Source organism: Azolla caroliniana, unplaced genomic scaffold (genome assembly GCF_043228905.1).
Source record: "Azolla caroliniana isolate FFs.n. ecotype wild unplaced genomic scaffold, voAzoCaro1.0.p SCAF_18, whole genome shotgun sequence".
Lineage (NCBI taxonomy): Eukaryota > Viridiplantae > Streptophyta > Polypodiopsida > Salviniales > Salviniaceae > Azolla > Azolla caroliniana.
The window spans coordinates 3,560,094-3,578,158 of NW_028230453.1; the positions used below are offsets into that span (position 1 = coordinate 3,560,094).

General features: G+C 37.4%; 2 protein-coding genes across 2 annotated transcripts; both read right to left on the bottom strand.

The window, feature by feature from the left end:
• Positions 1 to 81: 81 nt before the first annotated feature.
• Positions 82 to 5,309, bottom strand: LOC147852120 (Peptide chain release factor 1). The gene is made up of 11 exons (XM_087334270.1): positions 5,165 to 5,309; positions 4,970 to 5,073; positions 3,286 to 3,384; positions 3,020 to 3,203; positions 2,766 to 2,814; positions 2,599 to 2,677; positions 1,059 to 1,133; positions 899 to 976; positions 653 to 811; positions 477 to 572; positions 82 to 381 (listed from the first exon to the last, which is right to left on the bottom strand). Exons 1-11 carry the CDS (start codon positions 5,259 to 5,261, stop codon positions 184 to 186), a joined length of 1,218 nt encoding a protein of 405 aa, XP_087190396.1. The 5' UTR covers positions 5,262 to 5,309; the 3' UTR covers positions 82 to 183.
• A 2,013-nt stretch (positions 5,310 to 7,322) lies between these two features.
• On the bottom strand, positions 7,323 to 10,935 carry LOC147852121 (vesicle-associated protein 1-2-like). Its single transcript, XM_087334183.1, has 10 exons — positions 10,818 to 10,935; positions 10,113 to 10,387; positions 9,916 to 9,986; positions 9,211 to 9,292; positions 8,777 to 8,895; positions 8,394 to 8,492; positions 8,226 to 8,279; positions 7,888 to 7,968; positions 7,643 to 7,781; positions 7,323 to 7,550 (listed from the first exon to the last, which is right to left on the bottom strand). The coding sequence occupies exons 2-9, from the start codon at positions 10,159 to 10,161 to the stop codon at positions 7,644 to 7,646; spliced, it is 693 nt and encodes a 230-aa protein (XP_087190309.1). The 5' UTR covers positions 10,162 to 10,387; positions 10,818 to 10,935; the 3' UTR covers positions 7,323 to 7,550; position 7,643.
• Between the last annotated feature and the right edge of the window lie 7,130 nt (positions 10,936 to 18,065).

Below are 18,065 nucleotides of genomic sequence, written 5' to 3' on the forward strand. Positions count from 1 at the left end.
TCTTTCATCTTTTCAATAAAAGCACCTATGATTACACGAACCTGAACTATGCTTCTGACAAAAAGAAAGACACTACTGAGCTATGTTTAATAAATATCCTTATCAAGCAGGATTTATAGAAATGGAAGGTATGTGACCATCAATTTGTAATTAACAACATGATTGCTAATTTGGTTTCAATGTTCAAGTTCTTTCCATGGCCAAAGATGCAAGTCCCTGCATTTCCTCTTTGGATAAGAGAGCATCTATGAATGTATCTAGCCCATCTCCTTGCATAAACCGCTCTATTGAGTGTGTTGTAATACCAGCACGATGATCAGTCACTCGACCTTGTGGAAAATTGTAGGTTCGGATGCGTTCGGATCTGTCTCCACTACCCATCTAAGCAAATGGAAGACAATATCCTAGATCAATTTAACGATAAGATAAAAAAGAGGAACTTGAGGAAGATCTGAAACATGAATGTGAATTGGTACCTGAAGCTGCCGTATTTCAGACATGCTAGCATTTATTCTTCTTCTCTCTGCTTCAAATATTCGAGCTCGTAAGATGCTCATTGCCCTAGCCTTATTCTGGCATTACTTCAATCTCTTTAGCGACTCAATGTAATGGAGAACAAGCATAAAACAAAACTATATTGTCATTATATTACCTGATGCTGGGATCTCTCATCTTGAATAGAAACTACTACCCCACTGGGAATGTGGGTGATTCGCACAGCACTACTGGTGGTATTGACATGTTGTCCTCCTGCTCCTCCAGCCCTGTATGTATCAATACGCAAGTCTTCGTTACGTATTTGCACATCAACCTGCAAAAGTTCTAGCTCTAATCAAGAGTCAACTTCAGTATATAGAAGTATTTAGACAAAATACGTAGGAGTTCAACTAGATGTAACCTCATTTGCTTGAGGTAGAATAACAACAGAGGCAGCACTAGTATGAACACGCCCACTCTTTTCAGTAATTGGGACACGCTGCAAATAATACCGAGTAATTCAGATAAACCATTCATCCATCTCCCAAAATTGGATTCCTAACTTAAAATGAGATGGTTACCTGAACTCTGTGTACTCCACTCTCAAATTTCAGCTTCCCATATGCACCAGTGCCAGTAATAGAAGCACTTGCTTCCTAAAGAAAAACTCACAATAAATATTACCAAGACTACTAATAAATGATGAACAAACAAATATTCTGATTATTCTCACAATGATGATCTCCTGATGGAAAATAATAAGCTTTTTTGCAAAATGAGCTTTTTTGCATATAGATAGAAAATAGAATGACCATGTTCCTTAACAATAAACTTCCCTATAACAGGGCTCTTGATGAGGGCTTGCAATATCCTTGGCCCACCTGACATCTTTCCAGATGTTATATGCAAAGAAGTTTCAAAGAAATTCTTTCATACCGAGCTATACTGTACTCAGAACACTAACCTTGTGGAGAGCCCACATTGATCTTGAGATATGCATGTTGTGTTGTCCTGGACCATTCTACACACACCAGCTGAAATTGCTAAACTTCACTGGATAATTCAATACAGTCCATTGAGGACTACACTCAGGTTGAAGAGCATTCTACTAGACTACTGAAAGGGGTTGAGCACAAGAAGCTTGGCTCAGTCCATCTATTCAATGGAGAATAGAATGGGTTAATATTTCCAGACGCGGTTCCATTGGCACTGATTCCATTCATTGGGCATTAGCTACTTATACTAACACCTATGTTCCAGATTCTGGAATACAGTACGGCATTAGTGGTGGAACCAAATACCAGCATATCAAGACTGCAGAAGATCAACAAATCATAAAATTACATAATCAAAAGAGAACACAAGAGAAGGATATCTAGCTATGTTTAATGCCTCAAACTTGATGTGATTACTTAAATTTGCACCTGGTTACACTCCTTTACTAATTCCCAAAGTGGATCATCATTCCAATGGACTTTTTACACAATGTCATTTGGGTGGTAGTTGAGCGTTTTTTTAAAAGAGCACAATTGATGCCATAAAGAGCCATGAACTAGCTCAGTTCTCTGTGGAGAACTTTCCGTTTCTTGATTCGGTTGACGCTTTGAAGTTCATAAAATGCATTTTAAGCAAATAGTTCTCAAAAGCTCCACAACAATTGTTACAGACCTTCTAGAATCCATCCTACACACATGACATAGCACATGCAGTTCAAGCAAAAGATAAAGATCTCCGACTCATCCACCGGTCATAGACCCTCAGTAACTTGCATCTGAGCCAATATCACACCGGAATCACCTGATACTTTCGATTATGAAACATTACCACAACCTTTGGAGTGAATGGTGAACAACTGCTGAGGATAGTTGAAGAGTGGTGATCACACAATGGCCCATTCATAGGATTACTTCATCCCTTTGCATGTGGGTTTGTACTCATAAAAAGTCGTGCTCAGACACTGACTGACCCAGCAGGAAGCACTCATCCATAGGATACTGAGAATCCAGAATTATTGTCACTTTGAAAACAAAAATCCAACCTAATATGAAATGCATGATTCTCCAAATAGTTACAAGCACAAACTAGAGCAAAAAGGTACTGCTTCTAGAATTAGGATTCCACCTTGTATCCCCGCAGACTTGTCTCTGTAATATCAATCACCTCGAACTTCCATGATTTGTTGTGTGCATAAGCCTCATACCTGTAATTTGAAGTGGACCAATCAACCATTAAGATACATGGAAAAATATGGAGTATAATGAGGCGTTCTGACAAGGAAGGAACCAAACATTTTAAAAAGATCCATTGCAAACAAGGATGCCTCTTCTCCACCAGTACCTGATTTCAAAGATATCGACTAGAATCAATATATCATTTATGCATTAGAAGGCTATAGGATATTGCAAATTGAAATCTTCCAGCAGGTAAAAGCTTTAACTATATGTAAATATCCCCAAAATTCTTTGACTGTGGATCAATTTAAAAGGTAAAGAAAATGTTGATACAGCATAATCAAAGATAGTAGTAAAATCAGCCATTTCACCTGCTCTGACCTCAAGAATGCAATTTCTGCTGTCAGCTTCATCCTTTGGAAGCATCTTTAAAAGAAGTTCTTGCTGTATTTCTTTCTCTTCTTCAACTGCAGATTCAAGCTCTTCATTAGCCATCTTACACATGTCCAAGTCATCTCTGGATTCCTTTAAAATCTCTCTAAGACCTTGGATCTCCTGATTTACATATATTATCCACATATAATTCAGCAAAGATGGCCTATAAATAGCAGAAAGAAATACACAAAAAATAGGATACCTTTTGCTTCTCCCTCAATCTTGAGATGTAATGGATAAGCTCTTCCAATTTGCCAAGCTCTTTATTTAATTTTGTGATCTCATCTGGCGTTGCATCTGGCTGCCTTCAAACAAACAGGAATCTTTCAGCTTGATGCAATGGTCCTGGGACCAATAGCTAAGTTGTGTCTTGAACAATGTTCGGACAAAGATTGTTCACATCTAGTAGTTTCTATATTGCACATTTCAAACAGTTCGAAATTTAATGCTACACCATTAATGAAAACTTTCATATCTTACAAGGCTACGGCAATATTTTAATTATAAATACAAAAATGAGGAACAACGAGAAACCGATACAAAAAGAAAAAATAATAATGGATATAATTGAAGAAAATATGCGGAAAAAATACAGATACTTACAAGCACAATCTGTTCCAAGATAAACTATCATCGAGTTACCCATGTATTACATAGAGAAAACAGTTTGCCACTACAGGAAAATAAGTTTTGTCTTGCTGACGAACGCTTGTCAGGAAATAAAAAGAGTTCAGACAATCAATGGTTGCAGATTTTTATTTTAACTTTCCACGCTCTCTCTTGATAGATTGTTCTCTGGCCTATTTCTCAACAGTTTCCTTAGCCAATCCTATTTAAACCCAATCATCATCACTCTCCTACAAGCATAGCTACTATAAATCGTCAAAAAATGTTTATATATGAAAGTGATTTAATGAATATACATATCTGAGAAACTTTCATGTACCTTACTCTCGACATCATAAAATGAAGGTCCAATGACAATAATTCATATTGTTCTGTATTTGATTTTATGTTTCACAATATGTTTGGGTTTTTACCATGCAGTTAGCTATTTTAATCAAGGAATGGACTATCAATTTCTCATGAGGGTAGTTTCACATAAGCTTGTACTCGATGAAATTAGGAGGCAATTGTAAAGTTTGACTTCATCTTACAATCATTTGTTCCTTCTCCTCAACAAGTACTTTTCACTATTCTGTATTTTGATATTAGGATATAATTATACATACCTATTAAAAAAAAATGGCTTCGTTCTTAAATGAGAGCGTGACTTTTATTAGTACTCTCATAAGCAATATACGGTCCATTCCTTGTTAACAACTTAGGAAAGACACATCATGACCAAGAAGAAACTAAATACAGCATACTAAATCTCTTTGTGACAATCTCATTATTCAAGTATAGATATATATAACTGTTGTTTAGCCTGGTGTAGGTTTAGATCCCACTATAAATGATAATGTGAACCACCAGTCACAACACTACAATGTGACATTTCATGCTTCACAATCACATGCATATAGACTAATCTACGGCATATAAGACAACACACAAACAAAGAGACACGTATCGGTCAAATCTAATATTGGTAGTTCTAGTGATGGGTGGTCCCATTCTAGAAAGCAATGACACATTTGGTGGTTCTACTATACAACACTTCATAAATAGCAACAATTTGAGGAGGGTCGTTGGGGTATATGATGAAAGTAACAAATCAAATCAATTCTCGGACCATTGTTTTTTTGTGTCAATATATCCCCTTGCATATATTTTGCGCTATTTGAAACTACGCGCATGGAATTACAGATAATACTGATATTATTAATACAGAAAAAGAACAAGGACGAAAGGCAATATTTGCAACTAGGTATTATTGTCCATACCTGCAAGCTAGCTTTGGTCAAACCTGCATGCCGAGATTCGATTGCAAGAGCTCTACTGTTCAGGACTCTCAGTGTTTCTTCAGAAAGCCATGAATGGCGAGATGCTGAAGCACATGAATAACATGAATAACATTTTTCAGAAAAAGAAAGAGAGGAGAGAACATATTGTTAGAATATATTAAAATGAGATCTCACCATCGCTGGAGAAGAGGCGAGGCGAGGTTTCGCAGACGCGGAGGCGTCTGCGAAACAAAGCAGAGCGAGCGACATGGAAGCATAAGCGAGAGTTCATACCTCTCTCTCTCCCCCCCTCTTCCCCCCTTCTGTGTCCGAGTCTGAGTCCGTGAATCTGTGTCTGTATCTGTACCTGAGCATGAGCCTGAGCATGAGCCTGAGTATGTGATTCTGTATGTCTGTATCTGTGCCTGTGTCGAAAAACAAACCCTAAACCATCGTATGAACCATACGTGCATTCTCACATTCGCGTATGTTTCAACCACTCGAGAATGGTAAAAACACCCTCGACGTATGGTAAATACCATATACTTTTGTATTCATTATATATTATAAGGTAAAAAAAAACAAATTTAAGGTGAGAAAGTTAAGGTAAAAAGTGTTTCAAAAAAAAACATAAGAATGTTTTGATAAATATATGCATTCGTATGGAAACGAATGTTTTCCAATGCATTCGAGTATATTACGTACTATGCCCTAAACCTAACCTACCACAAAAAAGAAATAGTAAGAGAAGAAAGCCATGATGTCCGTCAACTTCTTTTCGGAAGCGAGTGTTGGGCAGCTGGCCGGCCAATCATTTCCCGATTGATTGGGTTATTTACAAACACAAATCAACCCAGGAATGATTTATATTTTTTTTTGCGTTCAGTGGTAGCGATACAAGGCAATCAATTCCTCACGCAATAGCTTATATATATATATATATATCCCATTCCTTTCTCTTTTTGTGATTTTCCAGCCATGATACTCTAATGTCTCGAAAACCTCTCAAGACGTGAAATTATATTGGTGTTTTACTTGGGCTAGTGGGGGTGGGATTCTCTGGGTCTATCCTTTTAAGTTTCCCTGTTTGTCATTCGTGCCTTGCATTTTGATTCCACATATTCGATGGATATATTAGCAACCTTTAAACACATGTTCAATCTCTGAACCGATTTGTATTTGCTCGTGGGATTCTCAACATATTTGGTTGTCTAATTCTTTTGGTTTCATCATCTAGCTCTTGATTTTTCACTTCTCCTCTTAAGTTCTCCTAGAGTTGCCCCCCACCCATTTTTTTGTCTTTGGTTTGTGTCGATGGAATCCCTCTCTCTGTGTACCATTTTTATACAAGAAATCGATATAGTTAGTTTGGTTATATGTGGGTTCAATATGTTCGTTTGGTCATCGGTGGGTTCTAGGGATTCTACAATCATGCCTTTCATAGGCTATGTCAATGCTTCTATTTGCAAATGCTTTCCCCAAGTGAGGTATGGTTTTTCCTCTCAAGTGTTGTTCCTATCCTCTCAATTGGCTAGAACTTTTTTGTGGGCATCATAACTTTGTCTATTTTCTTTTGAATGTTGATGCTAGGAAAGAGATTTGTCATATGAACAAAAAACTAGTTGATTCATGTTACATCTTCCACAAAGGGTACATTTGGGTTGAAGGTTATAAATGTTAACGTTTGGTCATATAAGTTATTGAATATATTTATTTTATCATAAACAAAGTAAGAATAAAATATTCCTAGTTAATATTTACCACTTTCAAATCTACTGTGTAAAATCTTACACTCTTATTTGCAATGGTAAATTTATTCTTCCGAACTTATATAAACATTATACCAAGAAAATGATGTCCTCACAAATCACACAAAATTACAATGACTTAAAAAATAAAAGGAGTTTTTAAATTCGGATACTTCACTTAGCAAATCAAACATAATCAATTGTGCCAAAACCATGTCCCTACATGCTCTATGTACTTCCTTTGCTATGTATTTTAAGCAAGGAGAATTTCAGATCCATCGATCAATTAATCCATGAGAAAAAAACTCTAAATGACACATTATTCAAAATCTCAAAGCATCCTCCCAACATAAAAATGTAGGAATGGAAACCTAGCTCATTATACTCGAAACAAATCTCTGCGCTTCAATAAAACTTCAAGTTTTTGAGCTTACACAATCAGGATTATTCTAACAACAGAAAATGCAAGAAGCCCAACTCGTTTTAGTCCTTGAAACAAATCCCATGCTTCTACAAAACTTCAATTTTTTGAGCACAAACTAGGGAATATTCAAAACGCCAAAACCCCTCTTCTTGGATATGAAAATGCTTGTAACCCAACTCACATTAATGTTCGAGCAAATCACAACTCCTATTAACCTTCAAAATGTCAACTCCCTACATAACCTCCCTTTTGTTTTCTTTAATAATTTAGAATATCAAAGCATCTTTGCATGGGACCCTCAATTAATCCTTGGAAGAAGGATCCCAATTTCTATATGAAGCTTCAAATTTTTGCAACATTTATATAGCTTTTCGAAATATTCCAGTCTATCAGGCTGCCAATACAAGTTCTGCTATGAAAAATTGGAAGATTTAGCATCTCAACTGGCCCATTTAATACTGATTCTGCAGTTTTGGGAACTTAAAACATATATATATATACCTCAAGAATGTGACAAATACCCAACTAAAATCCCAACCACGGCAACGAGTAAGAGAAACACGAAGGAAAATCCAGTGTGTCGTTCAGCTAGCTGATAAGCCATTCTGCCTTTCCCTCTATCTCTTCTGGCTTTAATGCTCTACTTGGCCACAACAAGAAGAACCGAGTATAAATATCAGTTTTCATTTTATATTTCTTAGCAAAACTAGTACAAAAGGTCAAGAATATTCAATCTTTTACAAAACCTGTATCTCTGCTTGGAGCTTTTGATTCCTCTCTACAGCAGCTTTCTTTTCCTGGATCAACCTTGCAAGTTGTGCTTGTGCCTGTCCAAAATAAACCCAACCCTTGAAAGGTTTTAAATCAAAGAATGAAAGCATTCTTTCTTTTACAGCACTACCAAAATGGCAACAGAATCTTTGTACTAGTGAAAAAAATGTGTTGATTATACTTGAATTTTTCAATTTCAACCAGGTAACTTCATGAATCTATAAGTATTTTAGTAATAATTTATACAACAATCGTAATGCCTTTTTTTTTGTCACAAACATGTGATGTTTATAACATGAAAGTATGAACTAACCTCTGCAATTTTCTCCTTCCAATCAACAAAATCATTTGCCTGTCCATACGAATCCTGATTAATTCAATGACAACACAAATCCTTCCATACTTTAGAAACTTGTCCATACAAGCTTACAGCCTCAGAAGTGTTTTGTATAAACGTTGAGAGTTGTGGTGAAATGCCTACCTCTTGTGACTCCGACATGAAACATGGTGATTGAAGTCTGGATACATACACAACCTTCAATTTTCTTTCGAAGACTTCCTTCCCAGGACATATATTGAACTTTTTTACATGTCCCAAGCACATCAGAAAACCAAAATTTTAAACCAAAATTGAGATGACAAATCTATCTTCCCAGCCTGTATTACATTATTTGTGATCTCAAAAGAAAGATGTTTAAATTAGTTTGATATCAAAAAGATAATATTTCTGGATGGAACACCAATTCAGAAGTAAAAGTAACGTACATTTTTGGCAAAATAAATGTGCAAGAAACATAAGAAGACCAAATCAACTAGCTCTCTGACCCACTTAGAATCTAGTCTTTTTCTTGAACAAAAACTCACCATATCTTGGTGAACTTCTTTGTAATCTGTATCACCTACTGGAAGCACCACACTCTGGATAAGGAACTTATCTTTACAATGCATATCAGTGGGTGCCTCAAATTGCTCTTGCATTGCGACTGAAACATATCGTAATACTGTGTTATTGCTTATAAGAAGATTATGTAGCTAAGGAAAAGCACTGACATGGAATGAAATGTTTTACATATTTAAGCTAAATACAGGCAATGATATGAAAGAAACATTGAAGCTACATGAAGGCAATGTTATGCAAGTGATTTAACTCAAAAAGGATTCTTCACCTATGTATTACCATATCGAATCCATAGTCGAATAAATATGAAAGTAAAACTATGGAAGAAAATATATAGCATATTGAAGCTAAATTAGAGATGATGCTATGCAGACTATTTAAGCCATGAAGAAACCTTCACCTGTGACAATAATTGAGGCTCTAGGTGAAATGATACTGGCATTTGGCCGAACGGTATACTTCTTTGGTGATGTTGTTTTGACCTTAAGAGGATGGCCAAAATCGATATTTTTTTGCAATAACACAATAAAAATCAAAGGTAGAGAAAAGGATAATCAGGTCACTGAAGAAAAGATGAAATCTACTAATCGACAGGACTACAGTACTGTTCCATATTGTATATAACAATTGTACAGGCAGATGATTCAAAAGTTATATATTGCAAATAAAATGCAATAAACAATTAAAGGAAACCAATTCAAAGAACCATATGAGGTTACAATACATTCTCAATCAGTTCTTATCTATTTCCCAATAAGTCCAAAACTGTCATATGCTAACTTATGTGAATAGGTTACAAACTGAGGTTACAATATATTCTCAATCTGTTCTTATCTATTGCCCAAGAAGTCCAAAACTGTCAAATTCTAACTTATGTGAATAGGTTGCAAACTATGTAAAATACGAACACTAACTTATGTTGATAAGACCGCAAAATGGTAAACATAAACTAATATAAATAAATTAGTAGCTACATAAAAACCCTAAATCTACATTTATTGACAGACGGTAGCCCTAACCTCTGCCAACAGTTTTTTTAAGTTTCAGAAACTAAAATACAAATTACAGAGAGAGAGAGAGAGAGAGTGAAGGAGAAGTAATGTGCCTTAAAAGCAACACGATTATCCGTCAGATTCACAAGCTGCACAGAGCATGGTATTTCCTTTCTCAACTCAACTGTGCCACATAAAACAAAAACAGGCAGACCAATTCATCAGAAACAATTCAAGGAAAATGGATACATGAACCAAATCTCTTCACAGAAACACATACTTTCATGAATAATGATAAGAACAAACTTACAAGGGAACGTCAACTCATCAGGCTGGATGGAAAGGATTTCAGAAGGCATAGCTCACTTGAATAATTGTAGTAACAAGGTCAAAGTTCTAACAAACAAGCCGGAAGTTCTCTCGATTCTTTTTTTTTCTCTTTCACTTTTGTTCGCAGTTGATCAAATTAATTAGTACATACTCGATCCTTCCAGTGTAGAACTAGTGTCCTTCCGTTGTCATGATGCACTAGACTGAAGAACAAGATTTGAAACGCCAGATTTCATAAGGCTCGAATATCATATCCTAAAAGAATATAATCTGCATGTGAATAACAGATTCTCGATCCCTACTTGTGCATCATCATGTGAAATTATAAATAAGAGATTAATTCAGTTCTAATCCCATTCTGATCCGTTCTGTGTGTGTGTGTGTGTGTGTGTGTGTGTGTGTGTGTGTGTGTGTGTGTATGTGTGAATCCTTCTAGTCATGGATCAGACTTATTGAGGCAGGTAAAGCAGCTTACACAAACAAAACTACTTTTTTTTTCTCCATCGAGGAGAGAAGAAGATAAGTTGAGGATGATGGGAGGCAGAAAACAAAATTTCGGAATCACAATTTACTGCTTCGTGAATCAGAAACTCAATCACACCCAACGTACTAATGTTCGAATGATATAGCAGTGGAAAGTATCTCGATGAATGAGAAATCAAAAGGATTATCGCATGAACCATACCTCTGAATGTGTTTGTGTGTGATCTTGTGAGAGCGGCTTTATGTTGTGATTGGTAGAGCAGAAGCACAGGAACAGCCAGCCGGTGCCACTATTCGAAGAAGGAGAAGGCAAAAAAAAGCTTCATAGATTTGATCGGAGGAGATGCAGCAGTAATTGACAGAAAACAGCCCGTCTTTTTGCATGCAGAATTCGGCTCTGCTTTTTTTTTCGTTTTATTTATTATTTATTATTTATTATCTTTTATCTTTTATCTTTTTTTATCTTCTTCTTTTTTTTAATTATTTTTATTTTTATTTTTATTTTTTCTATAAGGATATCCATTCATGAGTCTAAGCAATTTACATTCTTTCGATTCCCAAGTGATTCGCGGAGGGAAGGCTTTTAGTTGGCAACTGCTCAGTTCAAGCCTAAACCGAGCCGTCAAACCGTTATTAAACGGTTTGGAGGTTCGGTTTACACTTGACCTTCCCAAATCGGTTTGAGCTCGGTTTGGCAAGGCTCAAGCCGAATCAAACTCATTAGGGCCAAAACGGTTAATGCTTAATCAATTTAGCCAAACCAGTACCTAAACTAGTTTAGGCTTAACCGGTTTTGGATAGCGAAACGTATGTTTGATGCTTTGCTTAGGCCAGATAACTCCGCTCATACCCTCCTCTTCCATGGAAATGAACTAAATTGACCTTTGCACCAACCATTTTCTCCCTCAAACCAATTTAGCAAAGGTCAATTCAAACCGAAGTGGCGCCCTCCTTATGAAAGTTGGTTTGAGGGAGAAAATGGTTGGTGGATAAGGTCAATTCGTTTCATTTCCATGGAAGAGGAGGGTACGAGCGGAGTTCTCTAGCTTAGGCAAAGCATCGTGTATGCATTTTGCTAGACCAAACCGATTAAGCCTTAAACGGTTCGATTCAAATTCGAAAACTTCCAAACCGGTTAAGCCAAAACCGAACCATTGTCAATTCCTAGAGGGAACAACCATCTCGGTGGCCGAAAGTGCCAAACAGGATTATCATCCTTCGAGGACATAAGTGGAGTAGTTTTCCACAAAGTAAGAAGCTCATTATGTTTAGCAATTTTATCTTCAAAATCTCCAATAAGACAATCCCATTGTCCTTTAAAAGTATGCACCATGTGTGACCAAATATTATGTACCATTTCAACTTGGGACTTGTGAGGCTCTAGGTTGATGGAAATGAGAGACCAATAAGCCTTCCAAATGTAATACGTAGTGGTACTACTCAATAACTCCCATAATTGTTACATGTCCTTCCTTCTCTCCTAAAGATTGCATGGACACTAATGGAAGTAAACAAAATATTTTGGAATCAATGTTAAAACTATGGTCTATAGATTCAACATTATGGTGAAAAACATAGTAGACAAGCGATGTCCCAACCACCATGCCCCATGTGAATACCAATGGGGGAAATTAGTTGGAAAGTATTATTAGGAGGCGTTTCTATACTGATTAAGACTTGCGGTAGTCCCATAGACAATGTTTATGAGTTTCAGCTTGCAAATGACAATGGTCATAACTAGAGGCTACGCCCTTCTTATGCAACCATGTGCCAATAGCCAAGGTCAATGCACAAGTAACCACTGCACATTAAGTATTTGTCGTGGTTGTTTTCTTTCCCATATGTTAACCCATAACTTATCAAGAAACTTTGGAGTAATACCATGTCGATGTTGCAGCTGGTAAAACATATTGTCTACCCGACATAATATCTCTTCTCAATTGCATAGAATATTCGAAAAAATTAAAGTTTTTACCAATAAATGGGTTTTTACCCACTAATAGTCAATTGTTTTCCTTGCAAATATGAACAAATGTTATTAACACCCACAACTTCCAATGTGACTTTATGTCCTCTATCAATGGATAAATATACCATTTGCAATTAGCGTATCCTATTATCCTTATATTGTGTTCCATAACACAAGGATAATCAATTACCACTTCTTGCAATGGAGACAATTGACTTGCATTATCCACATAAAAAAGACGAAAGGTTTTATCCTCTAGATATCCCTTTACAGTCAAGAGTACCCATATGAGGTGAGTTAATGTATGGTATGGCGGCTCTATCAATAGCTTCTTGAGTTTGCCGATACATTATTTATCCTCCATGCATCCTAGCTAGTACTTGCTTTTGTTCCTCCCATGAACACGATAAAAAAACCCTACCAAGACTTGATTGAATTTGCATGACCTTTTGCAATTTTTCCCCATGCCAACCATTGTCTAGAACCCAACACTAAACTTGTCGATGTAGTAAAAAACGGGTTCCATAATAACCTTTGCCTAAAATATTCAACATAATGAGTAGGTTGATTGATTAACAATCCAAGTAAGACTTGCATCCATGCAAAAAATATAGTTTGAATAAATTTTTCCTTGCATCCATGAGCATCCTCACACCTTCACTCTTTATTCCATCCATCCATGTAGGGAGCTTCTCGTGTTGACAAGCATCCATTCAAATATCCATTCCTCCATGGGACCATCCATCCATCCATGGGAGCTTCTCTAGTTGACAAGCATCCATCCAAACATCCATATCTCAATGGTACCATCCATTCCACCTAATAATCCGTTCTATTGGACCATCCATCCATCCATGTGAACTTCTCTAGCTGACAAGCATCTATGCAATCATCCATCCCTTCATGGAACCATCCACCCATCCATCCATGGGAGCTTCTTTGAAGCTCCCGTGACAACTTACGTGCTCTCGCTTCTTCTTCTTCTTCTTCTTTTGATGCATATGTCCACATTGAGCTTCCATTGGAACAAAATTATTCTTCATATTTTCAAAAATATTAAAGTACGACCTCGATCAAAACATACAACCATAAAAAGTTGGTTCGATCAATCTAGATCTGCTTCCTTATTAAAGATGTGTGATTTATTGCCTATTTGAAGTAAGAATGACTTAATCTCTCTAAATACCTAGATGCATAACGTTTGGAGGCTTAATTGTTTGAATTTGGATTATCTTGTTGATGCGTGTAATCAAATGCTTTGATATTTCGAATAGAAGGCTTGAAACCTTGAATAATATTCCTGGACAAAGCATATAGTCAAATCGAGGTGACTAAGTGACATTTTGGTATTACATGAAATATGATTGAGGCCATAAATCTGATTGATTAGGCACTGATTCAAATTGCGTATGCCACGTTTTCGCTTAGCAACACCCTTGGTAAACTCAATCCCAAGGGCTTGGTGTTCCTGTGTTACCGTTCATTCCCCTTGGTTTTGTTGGTTTTAAAACAAACGACGATTTTTATCATCTTGTTGGATTTTTTATTATAACGACATGTGTAGATTCAATGCAAGTGGTAGCCACTAGATTGTATGCTTTGTATATGCTTATTAGATTGGTAATGGAAACTAAGGTGTAGTTTTTATTTTTGTTAAAAAATGCAAGTGGTAGCTACTTGGCATCAAACAACAAAGCAAAACAAAACCTACAACTTCTGAGAATGGCCATCATAATCATGTTTTGCACATCATATTGTTTTGTTCGGTTTCATTTGTAAATATTGATACACTAATATGTTTACGATGCATTATGTCCTTTCATTCAATTATTATCTCTAGAATGTTATCAATAAATCAATTAATGTAGTTCCGCTCGTGCATTAATTACTTGATCAACTTCACCAATGATGTGAGTGTTGTTATTTTAACTAATCCCATTGTAAAATCGTGGCAATTTATAATCAATTAATTTACACAATTGTAATACAAATAGGCTAAGTCCCCCATAGAAAGCAATTTATTGAAACATTCACTTAGATTCCATACAAAAAATACCTTTTTTGTGCAATCATACAAGTGAAAGAATACATTGAATGGGTGCTCGTGTTTCAGTAATGGTTCCATGTATCTCTATATCATATATGTACATATATATCTAGTGAAATTCAATGAGTTTGCCAAATATAAATCATGTTACCAAGAAAACCTCCTCACAACTTAAACTTGCTTGGGACGAAATTCAATACATTTTATGTTTGCTTTTTGTGCACATATGTAGATTTGAAAATTGCAATAGTTCATTAAAATTTAGATGCATCCAATTAGACTTTGGTTGGTACTTGCAAGTGTTTCAAATTTCCCTTTGTGACATGAATGTTGTGCAAGATTTGGCTCGAGAAATTTAGTATGGGAATTTGGAAAACATCATTTTTGTTATGCTTGTTTACACTCATCTCAAGGACGATATCAATCTAGAGTTTTATTGAGATATCACTGTATGCCCATCTTAGAAAAGTGGCATATTTGCCTAAAATGAAATTATTAACCTTGTAATTACATCACTTTGTTTCATTGACCCATTTCCTACATGATGTATAATTGGTTGGCTTCTAAAGCAAGGCTTGATTACATCAAGTAGCACAAACACGATGTAACTATGCAATGGACAATGCATTGAGTTGGTAGTTTTATTGTCCATGGTAGAACCCATACTTCCTCAATCCCACGAGACATCGAAGTTCATAATACCAGGCGCAATAACATGATCTATATTCGATGTCGAGATTAAAGCCAAACAATATACTGACGTTGGAATCCCAATCAAAAGCTAGATATTATCGAAGGCAAGGGATCGAGTATATTGCGGATGTTACATTATGAAGGAACTCATGGGGGCAACATGTAGGCAGGGTTTCCCCTTAGACAGGTTCAACGAGTCCGAGCATCACACATATGACGTGAAGCTTCACTCTCCGTTCGACCAGAAACATTTCGAGTTTACGTGTTCATAGAGGACCAATTTCATTCAGCGCACCATTCGCCGAAATCATCGGGAGTTTGCTACTCGATCCAGAGTCCTCCGAGCACAAGCACTCACGATTCACCGAAATCATCTGGGATATGGAGTTTGCTACTCAATCTGAAGTCTTGAGTCCTTTGGACACAAGTACTCACATGGGTGGTTCACAACCACACCATATACATAATTCATTGGTTCAGTCATTGGTCCCTATCTACCTCGATGAAGACTTAACCAAGATGCAAATTGAGCATCGTAAAACTTGTATGCCACGAGTCATACAAGCTCATAAAGAGGGGCATCCTGCTTTTTACCGAGACGAACGTGTCATAATAAATGATCGCGTTGCCAATTGACGGCGTGTGGCCCATGTGAAACAATAAACTTAGGATGACTTTTATGGAACTGTAACGGTGCACTTTGGACACACCCTGGCCGTCTAGAGGAGATTTTGAAGGTATATGGCATACTTTTTTTTAGTAGAAACACATCTGAGCCCAAATCGAGGACTGCCACGAGTTGACGGTTTTCGTTGGGAATTTGTCTTTAGACAAACCTCACGTCGACATACTACTAGAGGGTATGAAGGGGTTGCGATACTATTTCGGAGAGAGATACATAATAGGATAGAAATACTAAAGAAAGACCTAGAAGCCCGTTTTATGTGGGTGATAGTCCTCACTAGTAAGGACCATGCGATATTTATCGTCGTGCGTTACTTCCCCCCAAAAGGATCCCGGTATAATATGGTTGGAGAGACGAGTATAGTTGATGAAGGAACGCAACATGGGCTTTCTCCATACGAACCTTTATTGGATGACATAATCCGATATTCTTCTCAAGGGGAAGTCTTCCTTGTAGGAGATTTAAATGCGAGAACCCAATCCCGACAATGCACAATATTTCAGATGGATAGAAACCTCAAAATGGTGAATGTCGACCCTTTAGACTTAGACATAACGCGTACATCAAAGGATCCAGGTGCAGATGCCACAAGCTTTGGCCATCATCTGCTTGAACTTGGAAGCCGACACCAAATGATCATATATAATGGCTTAGCCAAGTGGCCGGGCTCGGAAGCGCTCACATGTTTCCCACATGGAGGGGAAAGCACGGTTGATTACCTAATAGGACGCCCTGACGCTACCCACCCACATGGTTAACTCCTTCCGGGTGGCCCCATGCCCCATTGGTGCATACCATAACTTCCTATACTTTGAGCTAAAATGCGACACCTCCCACACCACCAACTCTAGTCAACCAAACCATCACACCATAATACATTTCACGCATGAGCTCGCTGACATCTACTCTCGACATGTTCAAGCCCATCTTTCCTCTTTTGATTCTTCCTTGCCTTTAGAGAACCTCACTACAGAACTCGCACACACCCTTCACTCGGTAGAAATTAGTAGCTTCCCATACACGAAACACTCCAATCATAGTAGAATAAGGTCTATGCCACAGAACAAGTGGTATGACAAGGATTGTAGAGAGTTGTATAGACAACTTAAGTGTCGCGACTTAGTGGTACTATTTCCTTAGTACATGCTCGAAAACACCCATTGAGGATCCTAATATTTGGCACACATATATCGGGATACTCTACCATGTCCCGAACCAACCACCCATCCCAATGCCTTCCACACCCCGACCTAACATGGGGACACTTTTCACGACATCTAGGGTCACGAAGGTCATAAAAAAATTACAACATAGGAAATCCATGGACCACACAGGATTGCGAGCCGAGCACATCATATATGCTCGAGAGTGCCTAGCCCCCTTTCTCACTCTAATCTTCAACTACGCCCTCGCCGAGGGTTTTCCACCACAATGGACCATGAACATAGTGGCCCCTATACATAAAGGAGGGGACCCAATGGACCCAAATACATATAGGACCATTATGATAGGCCATACGCTCGCTAAACTATATGGTGTGGTAATGGAAGCAGAGCTTAGGGATTATATGGAAACATTAAGTCTTCGAGCACCTGAGCAAGCTGGCTTTAGACGAGCCTTCTCCACTATTGACCATATCTTCACACTTAGGTGCTTAATTGACCAGAGGAAGGCTCGTAAGAAGAAACTATATTGTTGCTTTGTGGACTTCCGCAAAGCCTTTGACACAGTTCTTAGGGAGAAGTTGTTTGATAGACTTAAGAGCTTGGAGATACCAAATGACATGATTTGGGCCATTTATGCCCTATATGAGCAAGTCTCTAGGTGTGTAAGATGCCCAGGTGGCCTATCTGATTGTTTCACTAGCACCATTGGTGTAAAACAAGGTTGCCCCTATCACCGACTCTTTTTAGGATCTACATTGATGAGATCACTGATTTTATTGCTCGTAAGGGAGTAGCTATTGGGGATACACAAGTTAGTCTCTTACTCTTCGCAGATGACATTGTCTTGATCTCGGAGTCTGAACAGGAACACATCCACATCGAAACCCATT